Source organism: Protomyctophum parallelum (assembly GCF_964188405.1).
Source record: "Protomyctophum parallelum genome assembly, chromosome: 13".
NCBI classification, from domain to species: Eukaryota; Metazoa; Chordata; class Actinopteri; order Myctophiformes; family Myctophidae; genus Protomyctophum; species Protomyctophum parallelum.
In genome coordinates this window covers 16,353,937-16,376,454 of record NC_139708.1, presented here as the reverse complement: position 1 = coordinate 16,376,454, position 22,518 = coordinate 16,353,937, and the positions used below count along the sequence as shown (strand labels likewise).

General features: G+C 42.6%; 1 protein-coding gene across 2 annotated transcripts in view; it reads right to left on the bottom strand.

The window, feature by feature from the left end:
* The window catches only part of LOC310869342 (inactive phospholipase C-like protein 2), a 97,235-nt gene that overhangs the window by 9,206 nt on the left and 65,511 nt on the right, over positions 1-22,518 (bottom strand). For both annotated transcript variants that reach the window (XR_014570149.1, XM_083780030.1), the window contains exons 3-5: positions 15,630-15,833; positions 12,265-12,340; positions 606-715 (exon numbers count right to left, since the gene is read on the bottom strand). Coding sequence is in view for 1 of the 2 variants with exons in the window: in XM_083780030.1 (XP_083636156.1) it covers positions 606-715; positions 12,265-12,340; positions 15,630-15,833 (390 nt within the window). In the remaining variant the exon portion in view is untranslated. The remainder of the gene's footprint in view (positions 1-605; positions 716-12,264; positions 12,341-15,629; positions 15,834-22,518) is intronic.

Below are 22,518 nucleotides of genomic sequence, written 5' to 3'. Positions count from 1 at the left end.
GCAGCAAGTCACCTTCCTCCTAATCTGAGAACCCATTGGCAAATAAAGGAGAAACAGCGCCCTCTTTTCCTAGTCAACAGTCAGCCTGTCCTGAGAGAATACCTTCCACAACAACATTTTCAAGTGCAAGCCCGCTCCATTGTCTCATGATGCAGTAGGCCTACATATAATCCATGGAGACAGGGAGACTTTGCTTGCTGTTGTAATCTAATCACAATTTAGAAATTATTATTAACTAATTTGTGCAGGACCACGTCATGTTTGCATTTATCTGCCTGTAATGCTGTCTAACCTATTGTGCTTCTTTGAGAATTAATAATTTGTATCTGCAATAGCCAGACGTGTATAAGGTTATCATACAGATAGTACATTGACAATAGTGGCATATTGTAGCCTATTTTATTCAACTTCCCTTTACTTTTGGTGCAATAGCTATTTCTCAACATTTGTCAAGATCAAACGTGAATTGTGAATCCTCATGAGCCGTACGTGCACCCTGCAAATCGCATTATACAGTGTGTTTCTACTGTAATCAATAACAGTGTAGTGTAGATGGTATGATTCACAGTGACTTTGTATAATCCTGTAAGTGAGTCAGATCTAACCTTGAGCACAGTGATGTTCCAAGCATAACTCTCCATGGCCTTCTGAAGTTTACGGCCCTTCAGGCCTTCCTTGGCTCCGATGCGGTGAAGGTCCTCATGGAAGTCCAGCCCTGGAAAGAACACATACATATTATATGTGAAAAGGAATGAATCGAACAGTGTGCAGTGCACGGTCAAGATTTAGACCTAAGGCCACATTCTACAAATGTCTTATAAATCCTGTCAGTTTTCTGAAAAATGTATGATTATTGGAGCTGGGACTCGATTAAAAGAAAAAATCTAATTAATCAGAGGCTTTGTAGTCAATTAATCTCGATTAATCGCATTTTAATCGCAAATCAATATTTAACCCGAGAACAGTGAGAAACCTTTTTTTCAAATGTTTTTGGTATCCCAGTGAATAGTGACTACGGGATTCCACTCATTTTCAACATAGAACTGGAGGTCTGAAAAAGAATCAGTAACATTATGAAGTACATCTCAGTGACATCACAAAAATGTACTTCATAATGTTACTGTTTTTTTCAGACCTCCAGTTCTATAGGCAACACAGAATGGGGGGACTTTTTATTATGTCCAGTGCACACAACTCCATAGAAAAATGCGTTTTATCCCAACAGTGATATATAGGCAGGTGATATATATATATAGGCAGCAAGTGCCTATATAAAGTGTCTTCAGTGTGTATATGAATACTCAAATGTGCTTTACATGGCTGGGCATGAGAAAACAAATAAAAACAACTTTATTATGGGGGAAACAAAAAGGTGCGATTAATTTATCAGTAGTTAATCACGATAAATTTTTCTGTAGTTAATTAATATTGATTAACGCGTTAAAGTCCCGGCCCTAATGTTTATATATCATTGGTGCTCAAACTTTTTCATGTTTCAACGACCCCAAAAACTATATGCGTTTGGCCACTGACCCCTATCTCAAAATATTTTGTTCCAGGGACCCCCCAGAAGCAAAGACATTAGTTAAAAACGTTTGCTGGGAAAGAATATTCAAAGATTTGCAAACATTTTCAAGATTTTTCAAAAATAGCAGATCTACAAGCTCATAGCATGGCCCTCGGTGCCATCCTATGAGCTTGTATATCTACTATTTTTCAATAGCGAAAGTTTCAAATAATTACACAGATACTTGATGGTCTTAATGGGTTAAGGTCAAGGTGAATACATTTTAGTTCCCCGAAGAAGAATCACGAAGCAATGTCGGAAACTGCAGTTATCTGGGTGCATCATGTTAAAAAGTGACTACAATGGCTGTCTCTGCTGGAGCCAAGTGCGCACAATGGCAGCCCACGAGCCACAGTTCTGCATTACAAATGCCACAGTGCTGCATTACAAATGGGGGTGAAATTGAGGTTGTGTGATGAAGGTTGGCCTCTAATTAATCTAACAGTAAGCCCCTGGCTCATTTAGCCTCAGTAGACCATTTCGAATCCTTGTGGCTGCTTGTGGCACACTCCTAAGAGACTGTGCATAGTCTCTCAGCCTGCCAATTGACCAGCTTTTGGTCAATACACAAGACCCTAAAGGCTAATGTGTATTAAGGAACACAGCTGAATACCAAATAGCAGCTCTCACCTGAGATGCAAGATGTTCATCTCCCCATGTTCTGTGCTCCACTTAAGGGGACTTGTTGTGAAAGTGTGCCATTCTATTTCTGTCTAACCCAGCAGGTACACTGCCTCCCACTCCAACAAGAAACCTTTATGCTGTTGACTGTCGTTCTAACTGCGTTCTCCCCATGCACACACGCACGCATGATGTAGAACATTGCATCTGTGACTCATAGCATAATAAGGGAAAAGCAGGGCAATTAGTTGTCTCTCAAAAATATTTGTTGATAGAGCTGATATCCAGAGCCCCAGTAACAAGCCTTTCTTTCCGCTAGCCTTTTCTTTTCTGATATTCACGGCTCTCAGCAGGCGGTCCGGCTTCCCTGTTATTCAAATAACTTGTTGCCTTGTGAACGTTAATTCAAACTAATTATAAATTTGCCTCTCCCTATGAGTATTTCCAAATAGTGAATTTAATATGCTCCAAAACAGGCCTGTGGGAGCAAGGAAATTGCTCACTCCCACATGGTGGGAGTGAGCAATTTCCACCTGAGCAATTTTCCACCTCTCATCTGTGTCTTCACAGATGAGATCGGCCACTTGAAAGTGACTTGGTCCATCACATAGCTTGAAACTCATGCTGAGCGACCCCCCCGCTTTGAATGTTATCAACCGATAATCACCAGTAGGTTACTTATCTCTCCAATGCAATCAATCCAGCAGGCTCACCTGGAGCCTACTGGCTGCGATGAGGAAACGCGGAAGAAAACATTGTGAAACTGCCATTACTCTAATGATATAGACAGCATTGCAGAATGGCCATCTCAGAGCCTGGTAGTTATTTTAACACGGTTTAGGCTGATCTCATCATGTAATAATCGGGTACAGTTAATGGGCTGCTGCTAGTGCAGAGAAGAACCGAGCAGAAGTGGGCTTTATTGGTGTGGGACTGGGGAGAGAGGCTTGTCACATACGGCTTTTAATTTAAGAATCATTTAAGGATTGCTGCCCCCCAAGGCTACATACTCGCTGCTACTTGCTGTGGGTGAAATGTGGATGAAATTTAGAGTTACTAAACAGCCCCCATTGCAGATGAAGAGGAGACTGAATCACATAGTGTGTGTGTGTGTGTGTGTGTGTGCGTGTAGGGGGGGGGGGGGGGGGTGTGCAATAAACAGCACAGGGGGAGCAAAAAGGGAAGTGACATGCACAGACACGCTTGCTTTTGCGTGCACACGCACACACACACACACACACACACACACACACACACACACACACACACTTGCTGTCTTCCTATGTAATGACTGCTGCAGCGATAACGATTACCTATCCTCCAAATACAGTACGAAGAGAAAGGCAGTGACAGTGCAGAGAAAGAGCCTCCTAATCCTAAGCAAAAAACGAAAACAAATAGTATTTCAATTTGCTTCTTTGTTTGTGTCTTTTCCGGAACAAAAAGATGAAGAGAAGAGAAGAGAAATGATGAAAGCAACATATTGGAGTGGAGCTTCACTTATTCAAGGGATATTCGCAAGGCTTACAGAAGGAGAACGCAAGCGGAGTGTCATTATTGCAAACAATAGGGAGTGGGATTTTCTGGCTCAAATGGCCAGCACTAACAATGAATACAAACAGAAAGAGCAAGAGAAAGTCTGATACAGTCGAGAAATAGAGGGATCTTAAGAGATATCTCCCTATTAGTTATTTCAAATTGATGTTTCGTTTTCACTCCTACTTTGATTGAAATTTGTCGACATGTAGCTACAGGTCAGATTTCCAAAAATCTTAACCCTGAAGGAAATTTTTATTAATTTATAGAATACGTGTTTTTTAGGGGTAATACAGGATACTGAACTCAAATCTGCTGCATGCCCAGCTAAAAAATGGCTGCTACAAATCATTACAAATCTACCTTATCTGTGCTTAAATGGTTGAGATATGATCATACATTACTTTCCCAGGAATTAATATAGCTACTCCTCTAGTTTGTTTTGATTCATTTGAAGATGGAAAAACGTATTTAAATCCCTATCCTTTTAGTTTTTCATATTCCAACCCTGCATTTCAATACCAATATACCATTGGTAATAAATATGGCATATTCTTACCAATAATACCACCCACAATGTATGCCGACACATACACATTGGGAGTGTGTGTTAAATGTTGAAGTAACGATAAAACACATATCCATCATTAACCAACAATGTATACTGTACATTTTACTTTAGAGTTGCATAATGGATATATTTGATATTGGTATGAGTAATGTGACTACACCTTGTTGAGACGTTGATGAGACAGGGGCCATTTGTCAGATTAGCTCAGAGTAGAATTACTGGTCTACCTTACAGTAAGTCAGCCCAGGGCAGGTTAGTTCATTTCATGAGCTTGTTAACTCTGTGACATGGTGTCTGAGGATTAGTAAGGACTGAGGACCAATTATACGAAGATCAGTTGAAAATGGGTGCAGTGGTGGAAAAAGTACTCACATTTTCAATACTGCAATATACTGTTATATACTGTTAATATACTGTTACAAGTAAAGGACAGGAATTCAAAATTGTACTTGAGTATTGAGTGTTGACATCAAAATGTACTTAATGGTAGGGTAAGTGATTTTCTTTGGATAAAACAAAAGTTGAAAGTATATTTTTATAGTACTCATTGTTTGCTCAGTAACAGGAAACTCCATGTCTCTCCAGCTTTTTATTAAGCAGAAAATACAATTTCAGGTCGGGATACCAATTTTATCCAATCAGGATTGAGAACTCAGTCAAGATACAGATTAAACTAGAACTGCACTCTGTCGAGTGCATACTTGCTTGTTGCACACTAGTAGGCCATAAATGGCCAACTAGTGCGCAAGCAGAGCGCGCAAGTTGTGTAACTATTTGCTACCTACCTACTTTATGCATATAAACACATAGTATTAAGTATGGTTCAAGTTTCTATCTATATAAGAAATACAGTTTTATCGATGTAGATATATTCTGGATCCCTTTTTAGTTTTTTAAAGAAAAATAAATCATTGAAATGTGATGAAAAAAAAGGTATATAAACTGAATTAAAATATGTTATACAGTATAATTATTCTGTAAACGGTGGAATCTCAGGTGGCCAAGTCATATGAGGAGTTTGCAGGCCTGTGCTTTCTGGCCATGATACGTCACTGTCTGACGTTACCTCTGTGCGTCCTCAACCCAGAGTTGTGTATCTGCGACTACTGGCCAATTACAAGCAGCAGTCTGCTGCCCAGTGCTGAAAGTGAAAGAAAAAAGGTACCCAGCATGGACAACATGCACTTGGATATCTCTCTGTCTCTCTCTTATTCACGGAGAAAAAGCAACAACACAGAACACGCTGTTCACGGAGAAACAAAAACACGGAACAGGAACAACACAACCTGACCAGCACGAAAAAAACACGTGGAGACCCGCCGCAGTCAGGTCGCGCTTCTACAGATACAGACACGCAAATACAGCAAATATGTACATAAGAAAATTGGCAAATACAATAAATATATATTGAATCTCTCTCTCTAAGTAGCAGCTGGAGGTGCCAAAGTGTGCATCCCAGCTGCCGTTCTGGTCCCCCATTAGTGGTGTGTGATGGCGAGCCATCAATAGTCCCCGGGGGAGGCGAGCTCATCCAGCACCTCTCCATCCTCATCAACACGTCAGCACCGCTGGCCAAATTAAACTGATTAGCTGCAATAATGATTGGGCATAAATGGAGGAGAGGGGAGGGGTGTGGCTGTGAGAACCATGGTAACGGTGAGAGGCGACAGGGGGCCAGAGTGTTTTGTGTAGCACTGTAGTTCCGTTGGCCATTGTCTGCCTTCTCAGTGAATGGGGCAAACCTTTGGAAGTCTCTCTGCCCACGGTTCTAAACCTAGAGACGGATGGTAATGTGTTTTTACAGAGGATTCAAAGTAACTATTGTTGAAATCAAATCAACTGTGCTCAAATCTATATATAATGTATATAATGTGATTGACTGGTTACCTGGATGATATTATGTCTATTTTTGTTTTGTTTCACAAGCTTAAAAATGTATTGGGTTTGATTTTGATGGTGTTATATTATTATATATAATTTGTTTGTACTTGAGTTGATTGAGTTTTAGACTATAGTGTATTTCCTTATAAAGGCCTACATCTACTCTGCAACACGCTGTACACTTGTAGATCTTCTATTTTCGGTGCACAGTAAGTATAACTCAGGCTGTGTCCAACAGCACGGGTCTAGATGTGCACTTGTGCAGGCATGACACATAGATTATGTACAAGAGATGGCAGCTAAGCACAGTGTACAGTATTATGTACAGTATAGTATATCTGCTGCTCTGCTCTCACACCTTATGGTCAACCTCAGATACATACCACACTGGAAAGATATACTATGTGTAATTAATTATGTAGATTGTTTGCGTTTTCTTTCTTTCTTTCTTATTTTTTATCCCACAATTTTGTAACCCATTTTCTTTTCACCCGGTGCCAATTAATTACCTAAGCTGTAATCCTGCGCGCAACTCTCTCTCTGCAAACCTGGGGAGAGCCCCGAACTGAGCTCATGCTTCCTGCAATGTGTTCCAAGTAGCGCGTGGAAGGAACGTGTTATTCCAACCAGTTCCTTTCCCCTCCATCATGCGCCCCCGGCTGACCGGGAGGAAGCATTATGCAGACCAGGATTACTGCATGTTTTTAGTGAGGGCACCTACCCTAGGGCAGGGAGTTCTCAACGTTTTTGGCTGGGGACCCCTGGAAATGCTTTGGCCATGTCTCTCGACCCCTGCCCCACCTCCCTCCCCACCCCCAATACAAATTGACCGCTAAAATAACCTTAATAATAGAGAAAATACATCATACAGTATGTATATATATATATATATATATATACACACAACACTGAAACCATGATTATGTTTTATTATTGTTATTTCTTTTTTAATCAACTGCGGACCCCCCCAAAATAATTTCGGGAATAATTCTTCCCGAAATAATATAATAATATATAAAATAATCATTTTCATCATACCCGGAAGTTATGCAGGAACGCCTGCCCTACAGTGTCAAAAAACTACTTTCAGGCCTTGACAGCCTATACATTCAAATAGAAACGTTAAACTCACTTTTCCACTGACTTTATGCATGCATATACGTACCCTCTATAAAGTTGATTCTGATATTCTGATTCTGCTTCTAAGCAGAATCAGACGGGATTCGAGGCATATCAAAGTATTTTGGGGGCAGCGGAGGTGGAGGAGTGTGTGTTAGTTGAAGTGCTTACACAGTATGCTTGGCATGTAGTTGAGGAGGCCCGCTTCAGGTCTCTTCTGTCACTCCAGCTCCTTACCCCAAATGTGTTCCATACGTTAACCCTTCCCCCTTCAAAACGCTGACACACAGCTGTGTGTGGCTGTGCTCGCGTGGGGTCTATAGGGCCCTGTTCGGCACAGAGGAAGCTTCCTGTGGCTTATCCTGCTCCAAGAGGAGGGGGAGTGCCCTTTGATTCAAGCCCCCAGCATTCACAGCCTCCATCCCGGGGGAACTGCACAGCATGAACCCAGCTTTCCCCCATGGGGAGGCAGACCGTACGCCTGAGCTACTCTGACACACTCGATCGGTACAAGTCTGTGGGACGACAGACACAGTGGTGGAAACAGTATGTTTTACTTAAGTAAAAGTATCGATACTGCAATTTAGAACTACTCCGTTACAAGTAAAAGTCGCAGATTCAAAAAGTAGTAAAAGTAGTTTAGTAAAGTTTAGTTACAAGCTACAACCTCTTAAGTAAATCTACTTAGTTACTTTACACCACTGCTTTCTCGCTCATATACAAAGCACACGCAGCATGCAGTTCAAGGTTGTACTTTATTGTTACTGTACATCTTGTGTACAGGTACATAAGAGAAACACTTATTTTAGTTTGTCTTCCTTACAGACAATGCAGTGACATATAGGTAGATAGCATAATATTCAAACAAAAAAACACATCAAGCACAGCAAACAAAGCGATAGAATAGTGCTAGAAAAACAATGGCATGTTTTCCCTGTAGTAGCAAAGTTAGGTAAACTTTTTTAGGTAGGTTATGTTCCATACAACACAGTTTAGTTTAAAGGACAACTTTTTTTTTTTTTCAACCAAGGCTCATATGTTTTAGGTTATTATTAGAGAAAGTAAAAGATGAGTGTTAATCTTTTTTCATTTTCTGCTTTCTTTTGTTTTAGGGATTTTAGCTGTTTTTGACAGGGGGGCGGGGGCATTCGAGCATGGGGATAAATATGTATTTCTTTACAACATTTTATAGCGATTCCTTTTTTTATTATTTACTATAGTCCTACTAGACCCCAAGAAATGACATGTGGCCGCAAAAGATCACAGGATCTATTGAATGTGAAGGTAGCCTACTGGGGGGAAGCCACACTGCATAGGCTCAATATGTCAGTTTGACACATTCAGTAGATCCCGTGATCTTTTGTGGCCAGATGTAAATGCTATAGTAAATAATAAAAAAATAAATCGCTATAACATTTAGTAAAGAAATACATATTTAGCCCCACGCTCAAATGCCCCCGCCCCCTGTCAAAAACAGCTAAAATCCCTAAAACAAAAAACTGAGCAAATGAAAAAAAAATTACACTCACCCTTTACTTTCTCTAATAACAACCTAAAACATGAACCATGGTTTAAAAAAACTAAAGTTGTCATTTGAGGCTATGTTCCATATAATCAGTTAGTTAGAAACTCAGTTATATCCCAAGGCCATAATACGTTCCACCAAAGGCTGATCTTTCATAAGTTTGGATGTAAAACCAGTCAAATCAAATGGGCAGCCGGTTGTCTAGGTACTCTCTCTCCTCATTGGATGTTTTGACGTAGGGTCGAACTAAATACGTCATATAGGCATACCTAACAATAGATGCCAAAACAATGGGAACATTAATTTTTTTGTGGCCCGAAAGAATCTTGATTTCATTCACCCATTTTATTCCCACTAGCCCTTACCCGTTGTGAGATATTGCCCCCCCCCCCCCCCTTGTGGCCGTGGGGGGTACTGCGCCCTGGGTGCGTTTCGCATTTTTAACTCACTAATAAATTCATTCATAATTAAAAATCGTTAAGACCTCCATATTATTATGGTCAATGCCTGGGAGCGAGTGGTGCAGGCGGTGAGGAGATACGGCGGTGTTTCTGACACACAGACAGACAGACATTGACTGAATTATAGCATGATGATGATGATGATGATGATTGCTGCACGTTCCTCCAGACACAGCTGGTTTTGATAACGGAATTACTCAGTTTTTAATCTCATTCATGATGATATATCCCTACAGTGTATTACTCATTTTAAACTTAATCAGCACACAAACGTATGTATCTGAAAATATTATAGGTTAGAAATAAGCCACGTAGAAGCACACACACAGAGATCCACCGTTTGTCTATCAGACACTAACTTGTGAACATAGACACAAGATGCCAATATAGCTAACGTTCCATAGCCTGAAGGGATGCAATGCTGTGATGATTGGTTCAGAAGCAGACACGCTTCTGAAACTACAAAATAAATGCCCCAAAAAGACAAAGGACTACTTTATTACTGCAATGAGGCACATTGCAAACAGCAATCTGGTCACATCCATATTAACCTAACCTTTCTTCCCTGCATTGACAGCGGCACTTACGATGGGTATGTTTTAAAATGAAATTAGTGCGTTTTGGCTGGAGAACCAGCATTTACTCCTGCCGGCGTCATCTTGGTGCACACGCACACAGAGAAGACTAATTCTAAACTCAGTCCCACGTGCCAAAGCATGAACTATAATAAATCACTGGCTTTGTTTACATTGACTTCTGTAACAGGAAACAGAAGTTGCGCTGCCTGAGCATGTACTGACATGTACCTAATGTTTCATTTGTCTTATAGTCTTCCGTTCTTATGGCCACATCGTTGCCTGCAGGGCCAGACTGCGGTAAACAAGCATGATGAACATGATACATTTTGTCATCAATCATCCTCTTGCTGATCTGAATATTCTGATTCTAATTGGCTCAGTCTGCAGGAGAGCTACCATTGAGAGCGGTAGAGAAGCGAGGCAGATGAGCAGCAATTAGTGCCTCAATGCAAGACAGACAGCAGAAAGCTAACCACAGGACCCCCAATTTGGAGCCATTTTTCTCCTAATGATGTTATTATGGTCAATTATAGGCGGTTTCATTCAAATGCTCTCAATGCGTTGCTAGGAGATGAGGCAGAACCCGTGGACACATCCGGTGGGTTGTTGGTTGGTTAATGTTATCTCATGGTTAGCATAGTAGGCTAACTGCGTCAGCATTTAGCCTGGGTTAAGTACTTTGAATCTGGATTAAGATCTAAATGCCTAAATTGTAAATTGTAATGGATGTGTAAGTTATTTCTGTTGTAAGTTTCATCTCTTGCCAAACCAGTACTGGTAGGCTACTACCCGACCACTGTCTCAATAGAAGAGCATGGACACCACTACTGCATTTGTTAGATTGTCTTAACATACTCTACCATACAGATCGATTATATTAACGCTGTATATCAAATAAAAAAGGTATCGATTGTAGCTTGAAATAGACACACTTAACCACTTTCAACCTGGTGTCCTTGGATGTGCCTGACAGTGACAATAGAGGGTATGCGTGTGACATCATCATCACACCCGGAAGTTATGCAGGAATGCCTAAACTACTTTCTGGCCTTGACAGCCCATAATTCCAAACAGAAAAGTCCTATCTGATTGCATTAAACAACATTAAACAATGTTAACCCATTTTGACCTGAGATTAGATTCTACAAATGTCTTCTACATCCTGACAGTTTTCTGAAAAAGCTATGTTTCTATGTCAGTCGTTCTTCGATTTTTCAAAAATAGCAGACCTACAAGCTCGTAGCTATGAGCTTGTAGATCTGCTATTTTTCAATAGCTAAAGCATAACATAATGCTAACACCAAAAGGGGTTCCCGCCCAAAATGGGTTCACTTTGCCTATTGCTTTGCCACTCGATTTGCCACTCGATGTGCCATTCACTTTAAGCATGCGCATACCCTCTATAATTATATTCATCTTCAGCTCTGCTACTGCTGCTCGTGTATATTGTGTTTTTTCCATAATTCCCTATCTAAATAATTACTATTAACCTACTGGGTAAATACCAGCTCAGTGGCCTTGTGGTTAGAGTGTCCGCCCTGAGACTGGGAGGTTGGGGTTCAATCCCTGGCCGGGTCATACCAAAGACTCTAAAAAATGGGACCCATTGCCTCCCTGCTTGACACTCAGCATCAAGGGTTGGAATGGGGGTAAGTCCCTGCGACATACTAGGGTCATGTCCAGGGGGTGTACTTGTACATCAAGCTGCCTCACGCTACAGAAACAGGAGATAGGCTCCTGCCCTATGGGCCTCATGGCTCAGCAAGGCTACTTACTTACTTACTGGGTAAATAATGGTTAAAATGTTAAGAGGTTGCTCTTCGTATGGAAAAAAACTATACAATTTTCTTTCGAAAATTATCCATTCGACACAATGCTGCTTCCATCCTAAGCACTGGCCTTCATTTCTCCATCCTTTCAGCTTTCGTCTATATCACTCTGTGAAATGAAGGACGTTTACGCTCCCTGGATCCTGTCTCTGGCAGCTCTTTATCCGGGAGGCTGATTGTATTCACCTGCACTCACTCAGACAAGATGACTACCCTGGGCTGACTCACTCACTGATGAATGGGCTATTCTGACGACACCAATCCCACGCCATGCTTATGACAGAGCTGTTGTTGAACCATATAGAATGCACATGGACAAGAGACAGATAATTGAGTCCTGCAGTGCATACTGTACCATACATCATAGAGTACAATCTATCAAGATTGGATATAGACTGAAAGCTTACACAACTGTACTGTCCAAAACCAAAGAAACTGTGTTCCAATGGATCCAATAATAGTTATTATTTAGTCAAGCTCGTGTTCATACTTTATACTATTCACTGGTGAAACCTTTATGAACTCAGAAGACAGACATAACTACTAACCCCCCCCCCCTCTCTCTCTCTAGCTTACCTGCCCGTTGTGCTTGCGTGAGCTTGCAGTAGACCACATCGGCCGACTCGATGAGCGTTCTGCTGGTCTGGATCATCTGAAGGAGAGGGAACACAGGGTTATGTTTGTGCCATTGCCCAATGCCCGCTGTAGTATGTTAAGTCAAACATACTAGTCTTCTGTAAAGTTAAAACAGACAAACTGTAGGGATGCATGGGCATACGGAAAAAAGGGAGGAGGCAAAAAGAAAAAGAAAAAATGGAGATATACCAATATGGAATGAGTAAAACGAGATTTCTCCTTGATAAAAGTAATTGTTGTTAGTGGAAATTAAAACATAGGCGCCCCACCGCCAGAGGAGGGCTGCGTGCGGCCATATCATAGTAAATGCGTCTTGCTGTCGCAATTAAGCCATTATATGGAGATCCCTGATGTCATCAATATTAGTATATGGATATGTGTCAGAACCTGTTCTGACTTCTGACATTCCATATGTTGATCCTTCCCCATCCATTATTCCTCTTCGATGTCTCCCTTTTGACTGATAGCTGATACCATTAGATCTCCATATACTGACCTGTTTTGACATTCCATATGTAGATTTGACCTCATCACACCCGGTACACACAAGACACGCTCCATATATGGCCTGTACACACAACCTCGCCCTCAGGCGTACTGTGTGTGTGTGTGTGTGTGTGTGTGTGTGTGTGTGTGTGTGTGTGTGTGTGTGTGTGTGTGCATGCTTAATCTGTAACTGAATATTTTATTTTTAAATTCTATTTTTGAGTTTTTATTACACAGTACTTACTCTGGCCCTTTTTAATCCTGCACCTACTGTAACTTATTTGTCAGGTGAAGGATTGAAAAGGGCTGAAAAAATAAAACTAACACTAACACTAGTCGGATTAATAGATAAACCTTGATTTAAACCAGATTAAGGCTTAATCTTTCTTGGTGCAAATGGCCCTTAAACTAATAAAAACTGAACTAAAATTGTCACAAAAACTAAAAACAAAATTAAATCTAGCAAACCCGCTCCAAAAACAAACTAAAACTAACTGAATTATAAAACAATAGTCAAATAGTCAAAATTAACTAAAACTAAACAATAATGAAAAATCCAAAACTATTATAACCTTGGTGCGCTCGTGTGCGTATGTGTTTGTGTGTGTGTGTGTGTGTGTGTGTGTATGTATGTGTGTGTGTGTGTGTGTGTGTGTGTGTGTGTGTGTGTGTGTGCAAACTGTGCATGTGTGTGCGTGTGTGTACAGGGCAGGCGCACATCTGGTGCTTGAAGCAGCAGGTTTCTTGCGGGCTGCCGTTGGACTCGGCCAGCCCGGGTCTCTCGGGGCGGCTGACCACAGAGTTCCAATGTGCTGATGCTTGGTTCACAGGACGGTCAGAATGCCTGAGTGACTGCAGCCCACGTGGGGCAGCCTGAGGACACGCCGGGCCGGCCGGCCGACTGGCTGCAGACATACCAACGGTGTACAGTATAGTATAGTGCATAGTGTTGGCAGCTCTAGGTCACGCAGTCCTTCAGCTGTATGCAGACATACTGTATGCAGACGCACACACACACACTGCAGCCTCTGTTCTCGTGGGGAGTGGGGCTGTGCACCAGCCAGCGAGCAGTGGTGGAAAAATGTACTCTCATTCATTACTTGAGTAAAAGTATCAATAACTGCGATACTCTGTTTTACGAGAAAAAGCCCGGAAATCAAAAGTTTTCAAATATATATATATATATATATATATATATATATATATTGAAAACAGCAGATCTACATGCTCACAATGAGCTTGTAGATCGGCTTTTTTCAAATGGACGAAATGTACATGAAGGCTGAAGGTGTTAGTGTGTTTTGTGATAATAATCAAAATCTACAAAGTAACTAGTAACTAAAGTAATGTTTTATTCATAGATAAAATGTGGAAATACCGTACGTAAATAAGTAGGCCTACCTCAAAATCGTACTTACTGTAAGTACAGTACTTGAGTAAATGTACTTAGTTACTTTACACCGCTGGTTCTTGTAGAGTGGGGCCGTTGCGCCGGTGGGGATAAGGTTTGGAAAGCGAACGCATAAATATTCGAGCTGGCTGACACGAGCTCGGCACACACAGGCTATAAAGGTCACTATAGGTGTTGTTTAGTTACACCGAAGACAACAATAGCTCCTCTGCTTCCCTTTTGTGTCGTACTGAATAAGTGAGAGAGAATACCACATTCTTTGTTCCGAGGCACGAGCCAGGGTATTGAACCGCTATTAAGCTGCACAGTTATTAGTTGCGGAAACATCATCTCATTAGTAGCCATTCTCAAACGGCAAGCACATGTTTAAATTATAACATAGCTCGCCCATGCTTTGTGAAATGCTGGACCTACACTAACTAATAAATATGCAAGGAGCCAGTTAACCATCTCTATACACAGAAGAATCCTCAGTGTCCATGTATCAATTTTAGTTAAATGAGCACTCAGTATCTTACAGTGTAGCAGGCCCTTGTCCTGATTTATTTATGTGAGCACATCAGCTAAACAGTTAAGCATGGAACACTGCACAGAGCAGGAAGTGCTTATCACAGCACCACAGGGAAGGCAATGTTATCACACTACAATGCTTGAGTGGTTTGGCATTTTATTCCTGTTCCTGTATTTAGCGGGATGATAAAAAAATATAAGAGCATTATCGTCCAAATTTCATAAAGTATATAAGGCGCTTCGGAAGTTTGTGCAGGTGTGTGCGACTGTGCGTGGTTGTGGATGTAGTCAGACCAGTGTATACGTTTTGCCGAAATATCCGCCATTATTAGACAAGTATCAACCAACACTTTCAACCTGTAATCCCTGTTTTGGGCATTTTCAAAAACTAGAGGTTCACACCTACGTCGCACTGTCAATCCGACCATTATGTCTGAGTCATAGTGTCTGGGGCTTAGAGCACCACGTCTGTCTTTAAAATAATGGACTGCAATTTTATAGCGCAACACTTTACAATGGTCCATTCATTCATACATTGGGAGGTGAAGCGGCGAATGGCGAACAGTCGATGCCAGCGTCCTCACTTCCCACATTCACACACCAATGGTGGCATGCTAGCACCGACCAACTTACTGGAGGCAATGTAGGGTTCAGTGTCTTGCCCAAGGACACTTCGACATGTGGACAGGAGGAGCCGGAATTTGAACCGCCGACCCACGGATCATTGGACGACCTGCTCTACGTCCTCTGCCCTTTTTAAAATGTCTTACAAAATATCTGTCAAAGCATTGGTAATCTGTGGTCTTGGACCCTCCAAAATCGTGATCAGCATCGGACCCTAAATCGGTTGGGTGGTCGGTCTACTCATTTGTGTGTTCTGGTTTGCGTAATTAATTACCATGTCGTATGCGTTGAGGACCTTGCGCAGCAGCTCTGGAACGGGCCCCTCTGCCTCCATGGTGGGGTAGGTCTCACCGAGGTCCACCGTCACCCTCAGGGTCCTCTCGCTGTTCATCAGCCACGTGGACACGGTCAGGATGCACTGCTTCATGTTGGCCGCCGGCGTCAGGCCGCACAGCTCCTTGAAGGACACCATGGCATTCTGAGAAGTAACAAGTCCCGAACGCACAATTGACTCGAGTAAAAAGTACAAAAGTATTGGTATCAAAATGTAAAATGTAAAATTGAAAATGACAGTTTTCTGAAAAAGCTACGTTCTTCGATTTTTCAAAAATAGCAGACCTACAAGCTCGTAGCGAGCCACTCGGTGGCGCGCTATGATCTGCTATTTTTCAATAGCTAAAGCATAACATAATGCTAACACCAAAAGGGGTTCCCACTCAAAATGGGTTAATGTACCAAAAGTAGAACGTACTCATTATGCAGAATTTTTTCAAATGTATAGATTTTTTTTTGTGAGCTTGTAGATTGGCTACTTTCAAATGGCCGAAATGTATATGGGCCTGAAGTGGTTAATGTATGTGTTGTAATAATAATCAAAATCTATAAAGTCAAATAATGTAGTGGAGTAAAAGTACAACATTTGCCTCTGAGATGTACTGTAGTAGAATTAACCGTAAGGTTTCTCAAAATTGTACTTAAGTACAGCCTCTTAGTTGTGCAATGGAGGACCCTTATGTAAGTCTTTTTCTGGTTTTATCCTCTTAGCAGATTTTGTATTGACCTGTACTTTCCTTGAACTGTACCCATTCTGCAAAACATTTTCAATCAATCAGTTACTTTAGACAACTGTAATTAATAATGTACAGTGTATGGTTTGCTGGTATTTCTCTCTCTCTCTCTCTCCATGAGCATTCGTAGATATTGATTCACATGGAAGGAGCGTAATCAGAACATAGTTCAGTCTGCAGTACTTATAGGCTAACTGTGTGCCTTCTATCCTCTCCAAACACTGTTCTGTCAATACACCACAATCAATGTTCCTAAGGCAAACTGCAGTGCCGTTGCTTGGCAAACACGTTGACCATCGTAGATAAATGACCTTGAACAAGACCTGATGCTGCCGATACTCTCCTCAGAGCAGAGACAGATAAGATAGTGTCATGATGATATGTTTGTCTTGGTGAGAGTCAATCTAGCAGCAGCTATCGTGAAATTCGTGACTTCATTCAACAGCTCCAAGGCTCTGAACACAAACCCCTGACCACAGCCTGCAGGCACTGCAGCACATCCAGTCCCGCTACTCACGACTCCTCCGTCTCCTCTTCTTTCATGGTAAATGGTGCATTGCTATTGCACTTTTATCCAAAGCACTTTACATAGATTGTGCATTACATTCACCCATTCACACACACACACACACACACACACACACACACACACACACATACACCCACCTACAGTATGGCGGAGGAAACCATGCACCAACATGCACATCAGAAGCAATTAGGGGTTCTTGCTCACTTCGACATTAACTCTGGGGGAGCCCACAGGGATCGAACTGGGAACCTCACGGTTGCCATCTGGCTGCTCTACTGCCTTACCTCTCACACCCCTACTTTTGTACCATCTTCCTCACGCAGGTCAATCACACTATCCCTTTACAGTAAGGGCTATATCTTAACCCTAAACTAATTAGCCATTTTTCACTATTTAAAAAAACCTTATAGTTCAAATAGCCGATCTACAAGCTCACAATGTCTCGATGTAGATCGGCTAGTTGAACTATTTTAAAATGTTTTTCAAAATAGTAAAAAATGGCAAATATGTTTAGGGATAAGGGTGGCGCCAAGATGTCTATATCCACTGAAAATGTACACCTGTGTTTTTATGCCACAGTCCTTCAATCAGTTTTCTTTCTTCCCTTGAGCCCATCCGGACCGGACCACACCAGTCTGTAGTTCTATTCTGGCCTCTTTCAGTACAGTTCTGCAATATTGTGCCGCCATGGGAATCTGAGCCCCAAATAAAGACCACTGTTTTCCACAGTTTAATCAGTGTGGAGAGAGAGAGAGAGAAACAAGGGAACAGGAGGAGGAAAACAAACAGCAATCTGGGCTGACGGATGAAAGACGGGATGTCTTTCATCCGAGCCCAGATTGCTCTTTGTTGAAAGATTAAACTGGAAAGGGAAAGAACAAGTGAACCAGCAAAAGATGAGACATGATGAAGGGAAAAATAAGACAAAGGCAGGAGAGAGAGAGAGAGAGAGAGAGAGAGAGAGAGAGACAGAGAGAGAGAGAGAGAGAGAGAGAGAGACAGAGACAGAGACAGAGAGAGACAGAGAGAGAGAGAGAGAGAGACAGAGAGAGAGAGCTGGAAGGAAGACTTGGGGAGAGTGAGAGAGGGAGAGTGGGTAGGGAGCAGCTGAGAAAGAAAAGGACACAGAATGAGAGAGGGTGACAAAAACAATTCAGAGAAAGAGAGAGAGCTGGCGTTGGTATTTGGGAACCAGTCCACACACTCTGCAGTGTGGGAAAGGCCCGTCTCCCTGGGTTGGACCTCCATCCCCCTCCACCACCCCACCACCCCAGAGGATGTGCTGTCACTGTGGGGCCCGACCTTCCTGGAGACAGCGAGGGGAGCCAGGGGAAATGCTGGCCAGCATCTGTATGCATAGCCTCAGCCACAGCCCCCAACACGCTGCAGACCACCGGCACCGAGTGCACTGCAGGCACACACAGAAAAGAAAAGCAGTCATTGGTGGAAGGGTTAGAGCTTGAATAGGTGAGGGGCATTACAGTTGCATTATGATTAGACCACAAGTCCTGGGAAAGACTGTGTGTGTGTGTGTGTGCCTTTTCTTTCTGTCTTTACTTTTGTTTACCGTGTGTGTGTGTGTGTGTGTGTGTGTGTGTGTGTGTGTGTGTGTGTGTAGTTCTGTACATAAGCAAGCGTGCGTATGAGTGTCCAATTATTGTTGTGCAATAAAAGCTACAGTGTATTCAGGTCCTGGCTGTACAACCCCTAACTGGAGGCTTGTGATTTGAATTACCCCCCCCCCCCCCCCCCAACCACCCACCCCAGGCCTTCCCAGCGTTCCCCAAATGAGAACTGTGTGTCCGGTTACACTGCCACTTTTGTTTCTCTCTCTCTCCCTGATGCTGCCTGGCATGCATACATAGAACATGTAAAACTCTGGCCTGCCAGCCTTCCTGCAACAGCACCACACTGCCACACAGTCCATCTGACAGTGGTGACAATAACGAAGTTAATTCTTTGAGTATCTGTACGTTACTTGAGTATTCGACAGTGGTGGAAAAAGTACTCACACTCTTCTTATGTAAAAGTATCAATACTGCAACATAGAGATAGTCTGTTACATGAAAAAGACAGGAAATTAAAATGTACTTGAGTACAAAAGTATTGGTACCGAAATATACTTTAAGTACAAAAGCAAAAGTACTCATTATAAAGAATGTGCCCGTGTTCTGAATTGAGCTGAAGTGGGTAATGTATGTTTTCGTCAGGTGTTTTGCATGAGCAAAGCACCTGACGAAGCCTACACGGCAAAACGCATTGTGCAATAAAAAATGAAGCAAACATAACCTTGTCCTGAGCGTCTCTGGAGTGTGCTGTATCCTTCCTTTCACTGGGGAAGTTCTCTATGGCCTGCATATATATATATATGTGTACTTTTTGAACACATAAGTAATTTAAAAACCAAGGACGGAGCAACTTTCACTTGTACAGTAGTTGATAAATACAGTATTTGACCAGGTCCATCCATGCTTTGACACAAGCACTGGGGTTGAGAAGTACTTTGTCCACCACTGAAACTCTGTACAACTCTGGCCTGCCAGACTTCCTGCTCCAGAGTCCATCGAGCCCCGAGGAGAGAGCTTTGTTCATTCAGTCTCCCGATTACTGGGCTGTAATCAATTTCCTGCCTGGGTCTAAATGTGGACATGCTCCCCTTTGGCATCTACCTTGTGCTGGGCAGTAGTAACCAGCTCAGTGGCCTCGTGGTTAAGAGTGTCTGCCCTGAGACTGGGAGGTCGGGTTCGATTCCCGACCGGGTCATACCAAAGACTCTGGAAAATGGGACCCAGTGCCTCCCTCAGCATCAAGGCTTGGATTGGGCGTTAAAGGAGAAATCCACACGAAAACATAATTATGCACCCTGAATCAGCCTACAATCCTGTCCCGACATGCATGTTGACCTTGAATTGTTTCAGAAGTCACGCTACAGGAGATGGGCTCGGTAGGGCTTACTTATTGTGCTGGGCAGTGCATAAACCTCAGTCATCTCTGTTATTGTTTACTTGGGCCACAATCTAGGAGGGGGCTTGTCCGGATCTGGTTTCCTGGTAGATTGATGGTCAAAGTGTAGCAGAGCACCTGTTGTCTCAAAAGATGAATAGAGCACCGAAGTCCTGACGTAACTCGCTCATCCCGACGATTCCCCTGGTTCGCGGAAGTAATTTCTCTATGGAGAATAACATGGGGTGATCTTAATATCGTCTACTATAAGCGTTGCGGTCCAAAAATAAACAAGCTGTCTCTGCGTTATTGTCAGGGAGGTGTCTCTGTATCGTTTGCAACAGTCAGTCACTCATATATGATACAGTCTGTTTCTAGCGAAAATCTAACTAATTCAGCAGCAGTAACATTAGCGTTTTCTCTCAGTCAGTTAATTCTTCATATCCATATGAGTGAAGCGGCCGGGGTGACATGTTTATTTTTCAAACACAGTTGTTATATGAGGCGATCTAAAATCGCCTCAATGGGGATTTCAATGCAACTAAACAAATACATGAACCTGGGGACTGACGCCCTCTACTGAAAGTGACGTCAGACTTCGGTGCTCTATACCTCCCTTGGCCAAGGGGTGATTCACCATTGGCTGGGCAGTAGCTGCTTGGTTTGGCCTGGTTCAAATCCAGGTTGCTGTGCTTTAAATGTAATAATAGTCGATCTACAAGCTTATTATGACGACATAGGCCTTTAATTATAATTAATAAAAACAGACTGTCCTCATGCTTCCTTCATGTATGAGGAGTCCAAGCCGCTTCTTTTCACCTGACAGCAGGGAGTTTCCCTGGTTGGACGTGTAAGGAGGACGTTATTCCAATCAGTTCCTTTCCCCTGCATCAGGTGCCCCGGCTGGCCAAGGGGAGGCAGTTTAGGGACCAGGATTACTGCATGTTTTTTGCGAAGGTACCTACCTACACTAGGGGACACAAGACTCACATCACACATCACGCTGATTCGCGTCTGGCTTATTAGCCAGGCTAAGGGGACACGGGGAGAACATGCAAACTCCACACAGAAAGGCCCTTTCACCAACCCCACCTAGGGTATGGGCACTGATAGTCGCGGAGGAGAGAACACGCCCCACAGCGGGAATCGAACCCAGGACCTTCTAACTGTGAGGAGACAGCGCTATACCGACTGCGCCACCATGCCCCCCTACATGGCAATGTCCATTCTGTTCAGCTTTTTCTCCCCTGCCTATCTCAGGAGGTTTTCATTCTCAATCTGTGTTGAGCGAGGAAGTGGACAAACTGCCAAAGCAGGCCTACTGTACAAGTGGCAGTGGCCCTGTGGGAAGTGACCATGCCTCACCACCCACCAGGGACTGTGGCCTGTCTGTCGCCTGCTAGCCGGAGCCTGCCCTAACAGATCAGACACACCATGGCTCAACACAGCTGGCTTCTACAAGTGCTTGAAGCCCCTCTATTTATCGCATGCACTGAAAGGCTTAGAGGCCTCCCTTTCGTTTTCCAGTCGAACCTTCATTTATCTTCTTTAGATCATCCCCCTCTCTCCCGCTTTGTCTCTTTATTTCACTAAGGGGAATTTACATTTCAAACCTAATAGAAAAAAACAAAACAAAGAATACCTCAATGCTACTGGCTATTGAGGTATAGGCCGGTTTTCAGCGGTGCCAGAAGAAAATAGATTATGTAATGCATGTGACCTAAATGATGTGGAAAATGAATTTAATGTTATGTTTTATTGTTCCCTGTATGGTGATTTGAGGGTTCCACTATTTGAGTCAATGCCACAACAAAATCCTGAACTATTCTAGGAAGATAATGGTCAGAAGTTAGAATGGTTATTTAATAATGAAGTATTTAGGACAGCACAGTTTGTTTCTAGAGCCTGGAGTAGAACACAATCTCAGCTCTTCAAGTAGGTCCATGCGGGCCCAGGCCGTAGCGTAACGGTCTGGGCACCGGACTGGTGATCCAGTCGCGGTGTGCCGCGGGTTCGACTCCCGGACCCGACACGGCCTTTACCGCATGTCATCCCCCCATCTCTCTCCCGTTTCCTGTCAGCCTACTATCTGTCCCTTAAAAAAAATCAATAAAAGGCGTAAGCCGCAAAAAAATATCTTAAAAAAAAAAAAAAAAGTAGGTCCATGCGTCTCCTGTTACAGGCCTAATGGTTTATTTTATTTTATGTTGTATATTATGTAATCTGCCTTGTAAGAATCTTGGGTGTAAGTCTAATATTCACTAGATCATCGTTTGCAAACTGTGTTTTTTGTCATTGTTTATGTAAACTGTAAAAAGTGTCCTGTAAGTCCATATGGGCTGGGCTTCTTCGGAAGCATGACACTTAAATAAAGAATCAATCAAGCTACTGTATCTTGCGCCGAATCGTTCTGGATGCAATTTTCTTCCCCCATACAGGGTTATTCATTTCTTACCAGTGAGAGATGGTTCAGATCTACTGAACTGATTAAGCCTGTTTTATACTTGGTTGCGCCGCCCAGTGTCAGCTGTGACACATGGAGCGTCTGTGATTACTTCCATACTTAGCAGAAGTTATTTGATTGGACATCAGTCATAGTTAGGATGTGTTAGATTAGACTGACT